Here is a 19,245-nt window from a genome sequence, read left to right on the forward strand (position 1 = left end):
TTTTAATCAATTAAACATCTTAATTAAAATATTTTATCCTAGTCCCATCAACAGCTTAGCGGAGCACTAGCTACGAGATACATATTAGATTTAAATAAGAATGTTTGTTCAATCATTAAAGAAAGTCAAATAGGGACATACTTATTCACCAATAGCAGCCAATATGGTTCAATTTTGTCAAAATAAGCTATTAACATCGATAATTAATTATATTCACTTGTAAGTGAATAGTTCTACAAGTGAACAGTTCGACCTCATTGCATCCATATTCATGTACACATCAATTTAACCAATAAGCTAGAGATTGGTTATGCATGATTGATGCGTGTTAGGCTATTGAAATAGAGAGAATGTCAACATTGACAGGGAACCGAAGGTAAATAATTTGATTGACTGATTCGATCCACAAAAAAATATTTTTTACAGATATAATCAAAATGGTTAACACGAATTTGACAGAAAGTACCCCTTTAATTGGGCACGCATAGTTAACGAACTTTTCCGGTAAAGGACATAACTCCAAAATGGTCTATTCTTATCCACATGCATGCTAAATATCATAGATTCAATATTAGTGATAACCAACAAACTGACATACCTTTGGTCGAATATCGTACGTTTTCATATACATTTGTTGTTGTTTGAACATACTTTTATAGATGTTTGCACATAATGTAATAGGTATTTGTACTTTATATTAGTTGTGATTGCAACTAACGTACATGTTTACACATATCGTAATAGGTGTTTGCACATAATTTCAAAGGTATTTGCCCATAATGTAATAGGCATTTGCAAAAAAAAGTAATAGGTGTTTATAAAGATACTTTTTTTATATATAGGAATATGTGGTATGAGTGCCAATGAGACAATACTCCATCCAAGTCACAATTTATAAAACTAAACTATTATAGATCAAGGTACGGTCTTCAAAACGGAGCTTTGGCTCACACCGAACAGCAAGCTATAAACATGATAAAGGGCCACACAAAAATCCTAGTTTTAAATCATTTAAACGGGAAAACCAACTGTCTTATCTATGTAAAAAAACTAGAAACGAGAAACTCTTATGAACCACATCAGTAACGACGACTAATGAACATCAGATTCCTGACTTAGGACAGCTGCGTCAATTGCAGCGGGATTAAACGTTTTAATGGTACCAAACCGTCAACCTTATATGAAACAATAGTGTAATATCACAACATAGATTATGAAATATCAATTTAAATGGTATAACTCAATCAAAAACGTAGAAACACACATGAACATACACTGAACGAATAAATTTGATCTATGATATTATGTTAATACAAAGTTAATAAAAATAAGGGATGAATAATTAAAGTACAAGTATTATACTTCTGTGAAAACAATCAAGAATTTATGTGAAAGAACGTCACGTGGTAGTTCATAAAGTTCAAAAGTATTCCTTGAATGTACATTAGATATAACTTATTTTGAATGCATATTGAATATAACAAAGAAAAACAAAATATAATTGTTGACCAGACGAACGAACAATTTATTTGACATAACACAGAGATGCAGGTCTGGAAAAAAAGGAACTTGCACATAACACGAAGAAGAAATGAAAAGACAAAGCGACAAAACACATCAGATATTAACACTGTAAGACAGTTACGGCGTCCCATATAAAATCATTAAAAAAATTCGCAAAAACCATAAACGAGAAACCTTTAGACTAACTAAAAACCAAGAAAGAATCAGATAGATATGACTTAGATGCAGAACATGTGAGACACTCCTGGGGGCAGTGTCATAGATATACTACAAGAAATTTCCAATATACTTCTATTAAACGAAAAGGTAGCATGAAAGGAACAACCTGGAACAGTATCACTAATTATGAATAACATTACAGTGGTATAACATTTACATTAGTTTTGGCAACATTATTTGAATTGTCATTTTGGACAAAGCCAACCACAAGATATCTTGACAAATTCCATTACCATTAAGTTTTATGCAGGGATTATCGCCAAACATGACTGCGTAAATTTAATTCTTTCCGAGACATGCTTAGCAGTTCAAGGAAAGAAAACCACATATTCTAACAATTGATGCGGTTCAACTTAGTTTGTATTTGTTTGACTTTCTACTTATGAGGACGAAACGCACGTCTGGTGTATTAAATCATAATCATGGTACATTTGATACCTATTGACCGTCAGCTGAAGGCATTTGATGTTAGTCACAAAATATTGATTGACAGTCTATATCATTACGGATTAAAATTTGAATTTAGCTGGATTTTTTGCAAAATTAGTTAGGACCTTTAAAACAATGTTTCACACTATTAAATGGAAAGGAGAGGTTATTTCTAGCTTTGATAAACAACATGTGCTTCAAAGAGATATCCCATCTACTCACTTACATAAGCCTTACACACCTTGATAATTGCTTCTTGATTTTCATTATTGAAAAAATGGAATATCCTTACAGAACTGATCCGTTAAATAAGCTACTTACTGTATACGATCCAAGCTGGGAAAGAATAAGGTAACATAAAAAAAAATGGATATTAAGACGACGAAGGTGGTCATTAAAAGACGGACGAAAGATACCAGAAGAACAGTCAAACTCATAAATAGAAAATAAACTGGCAATTAACGCCATGGCTAAAAATGAAAAAGACAAACAGACAAACAATAGTATACATGACACAACATAGAAAGCTAAAAAATAACCAACACGAAAATGGTTTTAACATTCATGACCATCGGACGATTTTCAATCATTTTGTTGAAAACACAACTCGAACAAAATTTAATTTGTAACGATTTTTTTTAAATTTTGTACGATACGGAGGCTAACTATAATCATCTATGGGTTAAAATAAGAAAATATTCGACACATAAACAAACTTAAAACAGAACAAAATTAATGGATAAATTTTCATTGACCAAACTTACACAGAATGATCGGTTTCGACCATTTCGTTGTAGGGAGATTATATTTTAACTTCTGCACGATAGTATTTCAATTTTCAATTAAACATACTTAAGACTACGATTGTCATTATTTTTGGCGGAATTCTAAACCGTTCTAAAGACAAAAGCACCTGTAAAAACATTTCCGGTCAGGCAATTATCTAATAACGACTTATTCTGACTAAAAATTTCCTCAAAAAAATATTAATCGAGAAGCAAAATTAGATGGTTGCTACAGTTTTCTTCAGAAAAGAGCTGTTAGAGAAACACAAAACGTATACTCTCAGTAATTCAGTTCTGTTTTCTTTTCCCATTCAATCTAACAGGGAATTTAAAATCTTAACACTTAGCCATAAAAGTCGTGACTATTTGCATTTCAAATATTGAAATATAGGATCGATATATCATAAGTGTTTGGTATTTTAAATAACAGAATTATTTTTTATTGAAGCTTCCAGTATTGCATACCTTTAATGGCCTTAAAATGATGTCAAGTTATTTATACTTCAATTGCGCATTTATTTTATATATCTCATATAGACCCATGTTTAAGATGTGTGGGAGAAACGAGTGAACACGGATATTGACCTGACTAATATGATCAGTTTACTTAATTTACATTGTACTGAGAAGCAAATACGCAATTCATGTGCTAACAGAAAAAGGGAATATTGAAACTAAACTAGGTAAGCAAATATTTTAGAAAAAATAAGACATGGTTTTGTTATCTTGTCTTTAATTTTTGCTAATATTCTTTGTTTATATGTCTTTACGTGTTTATTTGTTACAAATGATGTGGCTCTGTACTTCTGTACATTCCGTAACTGATTTATTGTTCTATGGTGCATTTTTTTGTGTTCTTGTTTTTCATTTTTGCTAATGTGTTTTGTCTATATGCTTTTTGTTGTGCTTCTTTGTTACATATTTGATGGTTTTAATGTGATAAGATTATAACGTAATGTTGACTGCTGTACTCCTTTTTTTGTAATTTTTACATATGTCTAATTGTTTTGTTTGAAAATCGTTGTCAATACTTTGGAATTAAACGCAACTGTCATAGAAGTGAGAGGTTTAGTTTGCTACAAAACCATTTTCTACAAACGAATAAGTTTGTACAATTGGCAAGTTAGGAATATGACAGTTGTTAACCGTTTGTTGATGTGTACGAACATTTGATTTTCCTTGGAGTTGAGTATTATTGTGATTTTACTGATATTTTTTGTATATTTGCAAAACAACTGGTATTATCTATTGATAGTCAAGATGAAGGGTGGATAAATTGAGATTGGTACTTGAAAATGAGCATATGCTGAATCGGCGTTAACAGTTTGACTGTAAATGATCTATCTTAACGATCTTTAAGAGATGCAAAAAAAGATGTGCAGAAAGGATGCACCCAACCTTCACGATATATTATATTTAACGTTCGCATGTCAACTGCACGTGGCTTCGTATTTTTATATCCCGCATAACCAACCAATGTCTATGGCTAGGTTTTTACTGCAGGATTGCAGTTTAGGAATGACCATGATATTTCTTTATCCATGTGAATTCTTGGGGTTAAAGTGAATACATTAATAATTTTCTCAGTAAAATATACTGATAAATGGACAAGCAGTTCAATTAAAATGCAACACATTATAATGTTTTTTAACGTAAAGCGTACTGCAAAATTTTTCTACTCTTTCTTATTGCACATTGCAACAAAACATATCCACTATGTACTATAATGTAAATGTATTTCATTAATCAATGTGTAAGAAACTTTACAAGTTTCCTTATTCCCATACTAAAACCTTAAATCACGAAAATACTGAATTCCGAGGAAAATTTATAACGGAAAGTTTCTCACCAAACGGCAAAATCAAAAACACAAACACATCAAACGAATGGATATAACAACTGTCATATTTACAACTAAAATAACATCCAACAGACAATGTGTTAAAATATTAATTATCGAACTGGTTCATACGGCCGATGCCACTGCTGGTGGACGTTTCGTCCCCGATGATATCACCAGCCCAATAGTCGACACTTCGGTGCTGACATGAATATCAATAATGTGGTCATTTTAAAAAACAATCTATTTACAAAACTTTGAATTTTTCAAAAAAAAATGAGGATTTTCTTATCCCAGGCATAGATTACCTTAGGCGTATTTGGCACAACTGTTTGGAACTTTGGATCCTAAAAATGCTCTTCAACTTTTTACTTGTTTTGCCTTAATAAATATTTTGATGTGAGCGTCACTGATGAGTCTTATGTAGACGAAACGCGCGTCTGGCGTACTAAATTATAATTCTGGTACCTTTGATAACTAGCATACGTGTGTTCTGTTTTATTAAATACAACCATCTAATAAGTTGAACATATATTTCGTTTTCTTTGATATTTAAAGTAAAGATAATTTGTTATCTAAGTTTATACAATCACATACGAAGCCTAAGGGGAACGACCTTATATATCTCTTTTTTTTTTAATTAATCAAAGTTTTATTGCACTTTTGCCTTATATATCTCATTCTAAAGAGTTATTAAGGCAATATTTCATACATAAGTTTCTTTTGTATAAACTTCTGACTTTATCTTTATTTACTTAAGACCACTAAATAATTTTGAAAAAGATATGCGAGTATTGTTTTTGGTGTTATGTCGATCTCATAAAAGTTGTGACCTTTGCTACTCAGAAATTGGAAATATAACAAATTAATTAAGATTGTTGTCAATATTTAAATTTGGCCGATATATAACGGAATATATTCTGTTGTAAATTGCTAAATGTTCTAAGTGAATGATATTAATCAAGGAAGACATTATTAACTATATATATATATATTTGATTAAATGAAAAAAAGGAATGTAATAAATTACAGTGTTTAGTTCAAATGGTAGAATGAAAGAACAAAAGATCAGATGAAACCGGCCTTGTATTTCCTACGTAGGGAAATGCCTGTACATTATGACAGGGTTTTTTTTAAATTTGTTTGATGTTTTTGTGCTTGAGATGTTGTCGTTTAATGAGGGACTTTCCCATTTGAATTTTGCTTAGAGTTTGGTATGTTTCAGGTATTTTACATTTTAAAGAGATTTGGCAACCAGCCGGTCGATGTCGATGCTAAATGAATTTTTGTCACGGAAGTAATTGCTAAACCAAAAGTCAGAGCAATAATGCTGATATAAACAATCATATCCCGTTTAACAAAACATTAAAAAGGAGATATCCTTTCGTTCTGGAATATCAAGAAGGTTCATTAGTTAGAATAAAAAATTTTACAGTTACATACTCTGTGACCCACAAAATGTTAGACAAAAAACAATTCGGACAGACAGAACTTTTACGGTTTTTTGGTTAAATATATATAGCGGAAAATTAATTTGGTCAGTCAAAACCCTTAAACAGTTTGGCACAGATTAAATTTATATCTAAAAAAAACATGAAATATAACAGATTAAAACAGATTGCCTATACCAAATTTGATGTGCATAATTGAATATTTTGTTATTGTTTTTTTTTTAGATATTCCATATGGGAAATATATTCAGCTATTTTAGAGTAAGTTATCCCAATGAGAAAATAAGAAAGCGTAACAAACCATGGAAACACAATACATTGTGTTAAGCTGGTTAAAATTCCAAATTCTACATATTACAAAATAAACAAGGGTCATGGTGACAACCTTTTTTCATGAATGAGTCATCAATTGTCGAAATGAACAGTCATCTTATTCAATAAGATCGAAACTGATACCATAGTTCACAGTCTGAACCAAAGTTAATGCAGACTGCTCACTAAGAACATTATTTTTTTAAAGCAGCTTTTATTCAGATTCGATCTAGTGCTTTTCAAACATAATAGTCAAGTACAGCTCAAATTGTCTGACAAAGAAGTGTAAAAAGTATTCATCGGTATTTATTGTTCATTTCTTTTGACTATATTTGAACGTTGTACGGTATTATAAAGTCTTATCAACAACATCATTTAGTTTCTGGAAAATGAGCCAATCAGTTTGTACTGTTCAGTTTAAACTAATTAATATTTCTTATTATTTTTTTCATTTGAAGAGAACTAATCACAGATACAGTCAATCCGAACAGTTATATTTTTAAAACATTTTGAACTTAAGTCAAACCTGCTTAAATCGCATCTCTTTAACACGTACACATGGCGTGTTAGATTACCCTTTTCCTGTCCGGGTTTGGCAATAACAATGCATTTCAAACTTCATTTTATATGTCACCTGTCTCTCTAGAAAGATATCTTCATTGGCACATAAATTGACCTTAGAAGACAGGCTTGACTGTAAAATTATATTGTTTTTCAATATTAAAAGAGGCAAACGATACCAAATGGACATTGTAACTCATTATTCGGAAATGAACTGACCACGTCATGGATAGAAATAAGAAAAGATGAACAAAAAAAGTGCAACATAAAAATATCAAGACAAATGAGGAAGAACAAACCAACATAAACGAAATATAGACAAGAGCATATTCAAAATGAACTATGACTTACAGAGACCAAAAATAAGTCTAAAAAATATTATAGAAGGAGTCAATAGTACTTAATATATGATGTTGAGAGGGGAGGCAGTATTTTTTGCAGCTATCGTGTTACTCGTTTTTAACCTTTTGGTGTCATTTCGTTATATGATAATCGGGTTAAGAGTACGAGGTTGTGGATAAAATAAGAGGACCATATAAGTGTTTTTATATTTTTCTGTGACACAATTCTTTCATGACGATAACCAAATCGTTATTGCATCAATAATGTTTTCTCTACTTGAGGAACAAATGTGAGTTTATCATATGCAACACTTTGTTTAATATCTTCCTTGCAAGCAAACAATCCTCTGTAATGCAAATACATGTATCATAATAGGAAACGTAATTTTGGTTATATGTACTACATATACTAAGCTGATTGATTGTCTTGATTCAGTAATATAAAATTCCCAATGGAAAAATTCATATCATGTCTTAAACAGTCATATCAATAACGTATACTGTAAGAGAAAATTTGTCACTATATATATACAAGTTCAGATTCAGTCAACAGCTGTTCTTGGTATGTAACAAATAACTGTTCGAATGCCTTTAACATGTATAAAGTAGTCCTATTGTCCGTATTTATGGATATGGATATGGATATGGTCTGCGATTTTCGTATTTTATTTGAAAAGTTTAGATAAGAAACACCCGAACGTTACTGATGAGTAATTTGAAGACAAAACGCGCGTCTGGCGTACAAAGTTTCAATCCTGGTACCTAGTTTATATTCATTATTATGTTAGAAGTAACCAATTTTCTTGGATTGCTGGAAAGCTTGTGTTTAAGTGAATACGTAGTTTATATAGATTTAAAAAAAACATTTTGTTTAACGTCTTTACTCGCAATTAACATTTACCGACGAGACCCACGAAACGTGGGTATAGTAGTATGTTACAATACAAGATATTATTTTTTTTTATATCAGTCAGTTTCTACAGTACATTACAGTTCAAGTGATATTGGTAATCAAAGTTGCATGCATACAGATAAAATTCATTCTACAAATAGTTAAGTTTGAATTAAATAATGTTTTTCGTTATTTTCATTAGGCAAAGAGGACAAAACACAGATACAGTCCAGCCGAAGTGCAAAATATGGTTCGCATTAATATTGCCGATGATAATGTTTGCATTCTGTTTGAAGGAATGAGCAATTTCCAATAAATCATTAAAACTATAAGTTAAATCAAAATCACATAACTGTCACAAATAAAGCAAATAAAATGAAATTATGCTCTTCAATGCAAGTCATATCAGATTCAATAAGGTAGAATAATTCACATGCAAGTGAATACTTCGTCAACGATGTTTATCAGCTTATTTGGACAAAATTGAACTGAATTGGCTGCTAAAAGCGGACTATTATTTCACTTCATTAGTGATTAAACAAAACAAAAATATTTTGATTTGTTTATATATCGTAGCTAATGCCCCTTTGATATTAACTTCGATGTGGGTAGCAAGTGGTTAAAACGTCCAAACCACAATTTGAAAAAAGTGTAAAGAATCAAATTTATCTCGATTACATAATATTTCATTGACATGGTTGTGTAAAATATGTTTTGTAAACCGAAACTCTTAAAAGGTCATATTATCAAACATGTCAACTTAGAATGTCCATGCATATGCATGTCATTCACATTAAATTAGATCACAACCCTCCTCCATACATTTAGACAATGTACAATATACAAACACATAGTAAAACGCACAGTAAAACTCGAGTATAAAGTTTGATTTGGTGACCGTAGAAAATAAGTAAAATGACAATGATTACCATCCATAACCAAAAAGACAACTCGCAGTTAAGAGCCTGACAGTTCCAGACCTCAACTGAATGGTTTTGCCATTTGGTGTAGGACTTTTCGTTATGAGTTTCATCAAAGTTCGGTATTTTTGCTTTTTTACTCTTTGAAACGTCAAATAGTTTAGTCAGGCATATAAATACAAATAAATAGTCATACTATTTATATAAGTTTTGATTCTTAAGGTTTCGCTTCATTTTAAATTAACTGATTTCACACACAAGAGATAATTATACAATTTAATGAAAAAGAAAAGGCTAAAAGTTTACAACTGATGGTATTTTTCTTATAACCATGCTGCCAAATACAAATTGTTGATCATTTTACGGTTCAGTAAATCGTCTTCTTTTTATTGCTCTAAAACATAATTCAATTTGTATTTTCTTTCGTTTTTTTTTTATTAAATGAAGCCATTTTATGTTGCGGCTATTGATTTTGGAACAACATTTACCGGATATGCATCTATGAGTAGAAATGTATTTCTATCAGAAACGAAAACAATAGAAGGAAAAGAATGGCATACCGATAGGTGGATAAGACACAAAACTCCAACTTCTATTTTGTTTGATGAAAGCCAACTATTTCACAGCTTTGGATATGAAGCGGAAATGTTTTATAGTGATAATATTGGCAGCAACACCATCAATTTGGACAATTGGCATTTTTTCCAGAATGTAAAGTCGGACATTTCTGAAAAGGTATGCACAGATTACATATTTTGAAATGGATTTTTTTGTGTTCTTACGTATCCAAGTTGTTAGAATGTTAATTTAAAATTTATTGTTTATATACGGCTTTCAACCACGAGCAAAACCCATACCGCATAGTAAGCTGAAAATAAAAGGCCCCGAAATGACACATATAAAACACTTCAAAAAAAGGAAGCTAACGACCTGATATATGTACAAAGGGAAACAAATGATATACAGCAACAAACGACAACCCCTAAAATACAGGCTCCTGAATTGGGACAGTCAAATACAACATAGCGCCAGACTCTGCATCTAACTGGACGTGGCAGTACAAAATAAGGACTAACTACAAAGAATCAGTTGTATTCACTGTTTTATTCAGTTTTACAGATCGACAAAAGCACATTGAAACTCTAACAAAAAACAAAGCAAAAGACACAAGGTACAGATCTGAGAGTATTCGCAAATACTAAAACTCGTTCAAGTCAAATAATAACTAATGAAAAATCATATGTCTGACTAAAATCAAACTAATACTTATCACCAATGATCATGAAATATACAAGTCTATCCCATTTATCGACTTACGTCTAGAATTGTAAGGTCGATCAAAACATAGCAGGATAACTTAAGCTTCTTCAACTTTTAACTTCCATGTTTTACTTGTTCCAGGGTAGCAACTAAAAGTAAGTTATTAAATCAAGCAGAGTTTCCAATAGTGGTAGCTTTTGCAAAATAAAATAAAAATTGTGTGCAATACTTTGCGAAAGAAATAGAACGGCTCGACTTCATCCATCTTTTCTTTTTCGAGTTTCAAAACACCCGTTTCGATTTTAACAGGAAATCAATAATATAAGATAATTACATTTAAAGCTTTATGTCACAAGGGTATAGCCACAAACCCAGGTTCAACACATTATTTTTCCTTTAAATATCCTGTTCCAAGTTAGGAAAATAGCAGTTGTTTTCTTATAGTTCGTTTATGTGTGTATGTTACAATGTCGTTTGGTTTTTGTTGCCATTTAGTGTTTCTGTTGGTTTTTTTTGTATGTTTTCCTTTTATAGTTTTTGTATGGTTTCTAGCTCTGATTTGTTTTCTTTCAATCAATTTATGACTTTCGAACAGCGGTATACTACTGTCGCCTTTATTTGGGTCTCCACATAGTTCTGTTTACGATTGACCGGGAAAACATTTCAAAGTGATTACAATATTTAATTTTAGTTTTTATCCCTCCACTGAACGGAAAGTTTCCGATACATGGCAGAATAATATCGTATTCAAAATTTAGTTTTTTCCTTCAAGGGGCCTCAATGCTCTTAAACTTTGTACTTTATTTGGCCCTTTGACAATTTTTGATTCGAGCGTCACTGGTGAGTCTTTTGTAGACTAAACGTGCGTCTGGCGTATATACAAAATTTAGTCCTGTTATCTATGATGAGTTTATTTCCAACACTGGGTCGATGCCACTGCTGGTGGAGAATTATTTCCCTGAGGGTATTACCAGCCCAGAAGTCCGCACTTTTTGTGCGGACAGGAATAAATATTGATAGGGTTATATTGATAAATTAACTGTATACAAAATTTTGAATTTTTGAAAAACTAAGGCTTTTCTATCTCAGACATAGATTACCTTAGCTGCATTTGGCATCAATTTTAGGAATTTTGGTCCTTAATGCTCTTCAACTTCGTACTGTATTTCGTCTTTTTAACTTTTTTGGATTTGAGCGTCACTGATGAGTATTTTGTAGACGAAACGCGTCTGGCGTATATACAAATTTAGTCCTGGTATCTATGATGAGTTTATCTACGTATCATGATGATAATGACTATTTATATCCTTATGCTTATTTAAAAATAATCAACAATTGCTTTATCAACTCATCTGCCAAAAACATAAAAAAATCCATTACAGACTAGCAGGGCATTAATACAGGGCCATAATGAATAAACAGGGTAATAATGAAATAACAGTCTGAGGCATTATAAACTAACAGGACCATTATGAATATAATGAATAAACAGGTTCACTTATAAAAAACAGGGTCATACTAAACCCCTAACGGGAGGGATTGTGCCTGATATTCATAGGATGAAGACACAATCTTTCAATCAGTTTAATTGAAGTCTGGAGCTGGTATGTCAGTTAACTGCTAGTAGTCTGTTGTTATTTATGTATTATTGTCATTTTATTTTATTTTCTTTTGTTACATCTTTTGACATCGGACTCGGACTTCTCTTGAACTGAATTTTAATGTGCGTATTGTTATGCATTTACTTTTCTACATTGGCTAGAGGTATAGGGGAGGGTTGAGATCTCATAAACATGTTTTACCCCACCTCAATTTTGCGCCTGTCCCAAGTCAGGAGCCTCTGGCCTTTGTTAGTCTTGTATGATTTTTAATTTTAGTTTCTTGTGTATAATTCGGAGTTTAGTATGACATCCATTATCACTGTACTAGTATACATATGTTTTGGGGCCAGCTGATGGACACCTACGGATGCGGGAATATTTTCTACATTGAAGACCCATTGGCGGCCTTCGGTTGTTGTCTGCTCTATGATCGGGTTGTTTTCGCTTTGACACATTCACCATTTCATTTCTCAATTTCATTATCATCATGCAATTACAGGATTTTAATTAAAAAAGAACAGGGCCATTATGAATAAACATGGCAATAGTGGATTTTCAGTTGTTATCAAACAAATACATTTCTTGGGAAGATAAACATAAATAAAATTTAGAGTTCCCAAGAATCATGACTTATTTTATTAAACCCTGTTATCATATAATGTTGCGTGATGTGTATAAATCTCTTAAATTCTGAGTTTTAAAGTCCAGAATGAAATCTTGTATTTTGTATGCCATAAATTGCTTTGCATATGAAAACGCTATTGAACTATATTTGCAGGACATAATATTCCAACACATCACTTTAACATTTTCAATTTTATATTGCATGCTTGGTTAATAGATGTGTTAAGAAATGGATGTTTTTAAATTTACCCTGTTATTTGTCCTTGTTCAGTAATCATTGGCGTAGATGATGTTATGTCTTCTACGTTGATAGAAACAACTACAGACTATCTCGGCTGTTATAACAGACCCTTGATGCATAACTAGCTCATTGTAAAAACACCCATTTATAAACACTCCTCTTAGATGATAATAAATATTATTATTATAATTATTAGCAGGACCATTTACTAGATGACCAATTCATGCTTTATGATATTCGAAAGAAAAACAGGATGGAAGGGATAATCGTGATTTCTGAAATAATAAGATACCTTAAGGAAGACTTTCTTAAAATTTTGAATCAACGACTGCCCGATTTTGACAACCATCTTGTCCATTGGATATTGACTGTTCCTGTTATTTGGGATTCAACGACACGCGGATTTATCAGAAAAGCAGCAATTATGGTAATACATTTAATAATGCAGTATAGTAAGCTTCCGTAGTACTAAACAACTTGTGGTTAAATGTGGAGTTCAATTGTGTGATATTGTTAGGGATGATGTGAAAGCCTTCTGAATTCTACATATGCATTGATATATTTGATATGAGGCAACCTCATTAAAACAAAATATATGAAAAATGCTGAATAAACCTTAGTGAAAAACAAATTTCATAAGTCAAAGAAGGACCAACAAAACCAGGATACGAAAAATTATCTAAAAGAACAGCAATCTACTAAATATAAGTCATGACGACAACCGAAATATTTATGCACCTAATATTTAACGAAAAAAGTAAAATAAAAATAACTCCAAAGAAAATTCAAAAAGGAGAGTCCCTAATTAAATGACAAAGTCAAAAGCTCAAACACATATATCCAACGGGTGACAACTGTTGTATTTCTGATTTTTTTTTTCGTTGGAACAAAATTGTTGATTAAACGGGGATTCATAGATAGCTTAGCACTTGTATGACAATATATTGACAACGATATGGAAACAAAACGAACAGATATAATAGGTAAAAATGTCAAAAATAGGAGTACAGCAGTCAACATTGTTGTATAATCTTATAATCTTGCAAATTATCAGTTAATATATAATTATTCATATTATTATAAGTTATCGCTGCATTATTTGGTTTATTTATCTGTTCTCTGTATTCTGTCATATTTGTCATATTTGTATATATCTTGTTTTATGCTAAAGCAATGTTGTTGCTAATGCAAAACAGATTCATTCAATCTTAATCTTTATTAAAGCAAATAAATATTATTATATCTCCGATCAAATTTATTCGTTCATAGTGTATTAATTTACGTTTTTTGATTGAGTTAGGACTGCCAATTGATATTTTATCGTGTGTTTTTCTAGTTGTGATATTTTATGCATCATACACATACAGCAATTATACTGGTCGCGAATCGCTCTTTAATTTTACTTAAATTAAGATAATTTCATATCTTGATTTCAGGCTGGAATACCTAGCCATAAACAAACGATCATTCTTGAACCAGATGCAGCTGCCTTTTACTGTGATACGAAAGAAGTGGTAATCTCACAAGGAACAGATGGTTGTATGTCATTACAACAGATGCCTTTGGGTGTTAAATACCTGGTTGTCGATCTTGGTGGTAATGAATGTTTATTTTTTGTTTATATGTATGCTCATGTAAAGTGTGATACGCACTAGTTATTTAGAGACGAAAATACAGTTACAATGTAAACATGTATGTATTCCCATCAATTCCTTTAGATATACCAGTACTTTGTTTGTTCCTTTAAACACGCAAATAACTGATTTTAATTTTTAATTTTAAACAATTGACACTGACGAAAGTCATTTGTTTATGTCGATATTATTTCATCTTATGAGTATATAATATTTTGGTTTTCAAAAGCATCACAAGCAGAAGAATATATAATTTTTATGGTTTTGTTGTGTTCAATTTATACAATGTGGGAGCATTGCTAAGGCATAATTATGATGTTGTATTAAATCTAGACTATGTGTGAGCATCATAGGGTGATACATGATCGCGAATAGGCTCTTGAAGATCATTCAAATTGTATGGATTCATTGATATTCATGGGATACCAATTTTCGATGATATCGTGATAACTATGGAAAACGAATTTCAATATTCGATGGAAAACAAATTTCAATATGGATTCAACGAATATCAAATTTTCGAAGGAATGAATGCAAACTTAACAAGTAATCCTGTGTTAGGATGCTAACACAAAAGTCACCAAAACGGATCCCAAATCATTGTTCTACGGTATACATAATGCCAAATAAGCTGTGTGTAAAGTTTCATTAAATTGAAAGGATTTTGATATTTTCCCCGTTTTTGCCGTTTCCATGGTTACGGCGTCCATTTTGGAAATTTTAAAGTCAAAAGTAATGTCTACATATGGTAGCCAATATTTGTTTGAAGTTTCATCAATTTTGAAGCATTTTGAAATTTTTTGACATTTTTACTGTTTCCATGGCAACGGCGGCCATTTTGAAAATTCCAAACTCAAAAGTATAGTCTACATAAGTTAAGCAACATTTGTTATAAGTTTCATTAATTTTGAAGCATTTTCAAGTTTTTCATATTTTTTGCTGTTTCCATGGTTACGGCGGCCATTTTGAAAATTCCAAAGTCCAACCCCACTGTAATGTGTTCCATCCATAATTATATACAATCATATACTATTTAATGTCTCTAGAATAAATTTAACATTGATGTTCTTGAATGTTCTATGAAAATTCACCCCCCTAAAATTATGCCAAGGAGACCCCCTACTGAAATAAAATAAGTTCCATATTGAAGCAGACATGTGTCTCTAAACATACATAAAAGAAATTATAATTCCATCTACTCTATATACAGCAGAAAATTTAGGAAATGTAAAAAAAAAATGACCCCACCCATCTTTGAGCCCCCCTAATTATGCCAAGATGACACCCTGGTATCATGGACTTTGGGTTCTGCAACCCCCATGATGCAGACCTATACCCAGAATAAATATAAAGTTTTCATCCCCTAATGCTTTAAAGAAAATGGTAGAACAGTTTAAGGGGTCAGAAAGAGAAGAATAAGAATAATAATAATAAGAAACGATACAAAAACAATAAGTCCCCAAACTTCGTTTTGGTGACTTAACAATGAAAGGTGTGAAAAAATATCAATATGCAAAAATTTGGAAACAGATGTATCGTTAAACAAATCCTTAAATTATCATATTTTGTTCTATTGTGCACTATTGGCGTCAATTATAGACGATTATATTGAATTGAATGGTTGGCTGTGTTATACATTTTCTACACACATGTGTATTTTTCCCAATTTAACTCAACTGCATCACATGATATTTTACAGGTGGTACAATAGATATTACTGTACATAAGAAAGAACAAAAAAGAAATGATTCATATCAGAAAAAAGCACTAGGTCTTAAATGGGGTGGTAAAAAAGTCAATGACTGCTTTGAGGAATATTGTTCATCGGAGTTTAAACGTTTTACAGCATTCAAAAGAAAGCATCCAGATGATTATCTGCATTTAATGGAAAACTTTGAACAAGAAAAAATGCAGTTTAACGTTGATAAAATGAATAAAAGGGGAAATGTCAAAGTTGGACTTCCTGCATCATTTCCAAAAGTTGATACGACTAAATTATCCATCACATCAGATATATTTCGTTCGTTCTACGACACTCCAATAAACGGACTGATAGAAAAATTAAACCAGTTATTACAATCTGATGTAAATGAAATGCAAGACATAAAACTTATTCTTGTCGTTGGTGGCTTTGCTGAATCCTCAATCGTTATTAATGAACTGAAGAAAAATTTCCGTAACTTTGATATAGTTGTTCCTGAAAAACCTGGATTAGCAGTAATGCATGGAGCTGTTCTGTTTGGCTTTTTAAGAGATCTCGAGGATAACAACGTAAATTTGACAGAGAGAACCCCAAGACGGAATACGGAAAGGCAAGCCAATTCATCAAGGCATCGTTCCCGTAGTGACGGAAAGAAAGTTAAACATTTCCTCTCAGACATCGTTGGAAGAGAAATTATAAAGGCAATGAGAAAGGAACAATTAACTCAGTTGGTTGGACAATTTCAAGACAAGATTTCAAAATTCAAAAACGAACATGTAGAAAGAGATAAAGTAATAGTAACACTTCCAATTGAGCTTCGTGATCTGTATAAAAATAAAAATAACAAAACGTTGGAAGACGGCTTAACAACATTCACTGATGACGTCAGCTGTAGAAGGGATAAATTAATAATTACATCGTCATTTTTTCGAAAAAGCTTTCTTTAGATTTGTGACTGGCCCGTGAGAACCTGTTTCTTTAAAGTTGATTTTCTGTTCAATATATATTGTAATCGAATTATGAGCTTCCCTATTTTTGTCTCTATTCTTCCTTTTATCGTGCGTATAGCATATATTTATTCTGTAATCCTTATGTTTTGGTCTCAGAGTAAGATGTGGTTGTTTAAATATATGGGATAGGAGTTTTATTTTTACCATTTTTATAACAGGGATATGCATATAATCGTGAGCGTGGTATTAATGCTCGACTTTGTCATTTGTAACATGTGTAAAGCAAGATCGATTTGCATTTGAATATCCTCATTCATGTTTTTCTATACAGTTCTTTGACTTACTTTTTATTAGACGGTTGCTAAAATAGCAGATCATTCTCATAATAATTCTACTGCTGATATACATTTAAAAACCTCTATCGTTGTATGTGTGTTAATATTTCTTTAAATAATTAAACAACAAATAATGTTCTGTCAAACTTATTTATATTCAAGGCTTACGTCGTCCAAATTAAAACAAAATCTTAGACCAAGTTTTAATTATAAAATTTTGCCTGTACCAAGTCAGGAATATGACAGTTCTTGTCCATTCGTTTTTGATGCGTTTTGTTTTTTGATTTTGCCATGTGATTATGAACTTTCCAAATTGATTTTCCTCTGAGTTCAGTATTTTTGTGATTTTACTTTTTTTTTTGAATGTCTAGATAAAACAATGATATTCAATCATGCTTTTGATGATTTATCGCCAATCGCAGGAATATTTTAACGATGTTCATTATTTTGATATCAAAAATAATACCTGTAGACATTTATATGGTATATTCTTTCAATATAGACTCATATCGATATCATGCTGAAATCTTTGTGAGCCAGAGGAACGCTGCAATACGAAATATTTAAAGGACAATTAAATTACGAAATTGAAGAGCATAACTTGCAGAAAATTGAAGAGGACCCGAAGTACCGAAAGAATTCATAGTTTTTAATCATCCACCAAATTAACACACTTTTACTATTTACAAACATTAAGTTAGTTGAATAATTTGTTTTTTTCAGACTTGGTGTCAGTATTTCTCATAGCAATTTTTATACGAAAGCCATGATACACTGTTTTCATTCGATTGTTAACTTCCTCTTACTTTCATTGTAATGTATGTTAGTCCCTTTTACGGAGTGTACATCATTTCTCATCCATGCACCATGAAGATGTTGCTGTCATGTGTGAGATTTAAAATATCACAAGTATATGGTTGTCATTTTGATCGCATCTCATTCTAAAAAGAGTTAACATTTATCGATTAATTGATTAATGTATTCATTGATGTTTAAAACTATTGTGCTGTTTCGTGTCTGTCAATTATATTGGGGTGGAAGTTGGAGTACCCAGAGACCCCACCGACCTTCTAAGGAAAACTGACAATCAATTAGGATTAGAGTCGAGTGCATCTACCAAGTGCGGGATTAGAACTCGCAAGTTCGTTGCTAAATTAATAGTGATACAGTAGTTCGAACCGTAAGACTACTTAGCAACCGAGGCCCCTAATAAGATAGAGATCAGTATACTTCGTAACTTGCCCTCCATCTACATACGTGTTGTGAGAAAAAAGTATCAACTGAAATGTCAGGTTTTGATTATGTGCACAAGAGGCGCATTGCAGCTGCAATATACACCACAGTGTTGCTGAAATCTAACGTTTAATAATGAAACGTAAACTATTTCATTATCCATTATTCATTTTTAAATAATACGTTAAAAAAATGAGAAATCTCAAATTCAAAAACGGAGTTAAAGAGCCCAGAAAAAATTAAAATAAAATGTTACAACTTTTGTTAATCGATCTATGCATAAGAAATGAAATAGCGCAAGCGTTTCATTTGATTTTTTTAATATTTTAAGAACAGACAATTATATCACACATGATAGTTCAATTTATCATAGGAGTCTGCTTACATCTGA

At 31.6% G+C, this 19,245-nt stretch overlaps 1 protein-coding gene and 1 long non-coding RNA gene across 2 annotated transcripts; both read left to right on the forward strand.

Moving 5' to 3' along the window:
- Positions 1 to 3,428: 3,428 nt before the first annotated feature.
- On the forward strand, positions 3,429 to 7,165 carry LOC134686232 (uncharacterized). The gene is made up of 3 exons (XR_010101568.1): positions 3,429 to 3,640; positions 6,474 to 6,509; positions 7,019 to 7,165. It is a non-coding gene; the product is annotated as an uncharacterized LOC134686232 (long non-coding RNA).
- Positions 7,166 to 8,360: 1,195 nt separating this feature from the next.
- On the forward strand, positions 8,361 to 18,550 carry LOC134687335 (heat shock 70 kDa protein 12B-like). Its single transcript, XM_063547548.1, has 4 exons — positions 8,361 to 10,009; positions 13,197 to 13,427; positions 14,437 to 14,596; positions 16,334 to 18,550. Exons 1-4 carry the CDS (start codon positions 9,716 to 9,718, stop codon positions 17,281 to 17,283), a joined length of 1,635 nt encoding a protein of 544 aa, XP_063403618.1. The 5' UTR covers positions 8,361 to 9,715; the 3' UTR covers positions 17,284 to 18,550.
- The last annotated feature ends 695 nt before the right edge of the window (positions 18,551 to 19,245 follow it).

The sequence above is a fragment of the Mytilus trossulus genome, chromosome 10 (genome assembly GCF_036588685.1).
Source record: "Mytilus trossulus isolate FHL-02 chromosome 10, PNRI_Mtr1.1.1.hap1, whole genome shotgun sequence".
Classification (NCBI taxonomy): Eukaryota; Metazoa; Mollusca; class Bivalvia; order Mytilida; family Mytilidae; genus Mytilus; species Mytilus trossulus.

Excerpts from the sequence above, each read along its gene's own strand:
- LOC134687335 (XM_063547548.1), top strand. The coding sequence starts at position 9,716 with ATGAAGCCATTTTATGTTGCGGCTATTGATTTTGGAACAACATTTACC. Across the intron at positions 10,010-13,196 it reads AGTCGGACATTTCTGAAAAG|CAGGACCATTTACTAGATGA; the intron begins GTATGCACAGAT and ends TATAATTATTAG. Across the intron at positions 13,428-14,436 it reads TCAGAAAAGCAGCAATTATG|GCTGGAATACCTAGCCATAA; the intron begins GTAATACATTTA and ends TCTTGATTTCAG.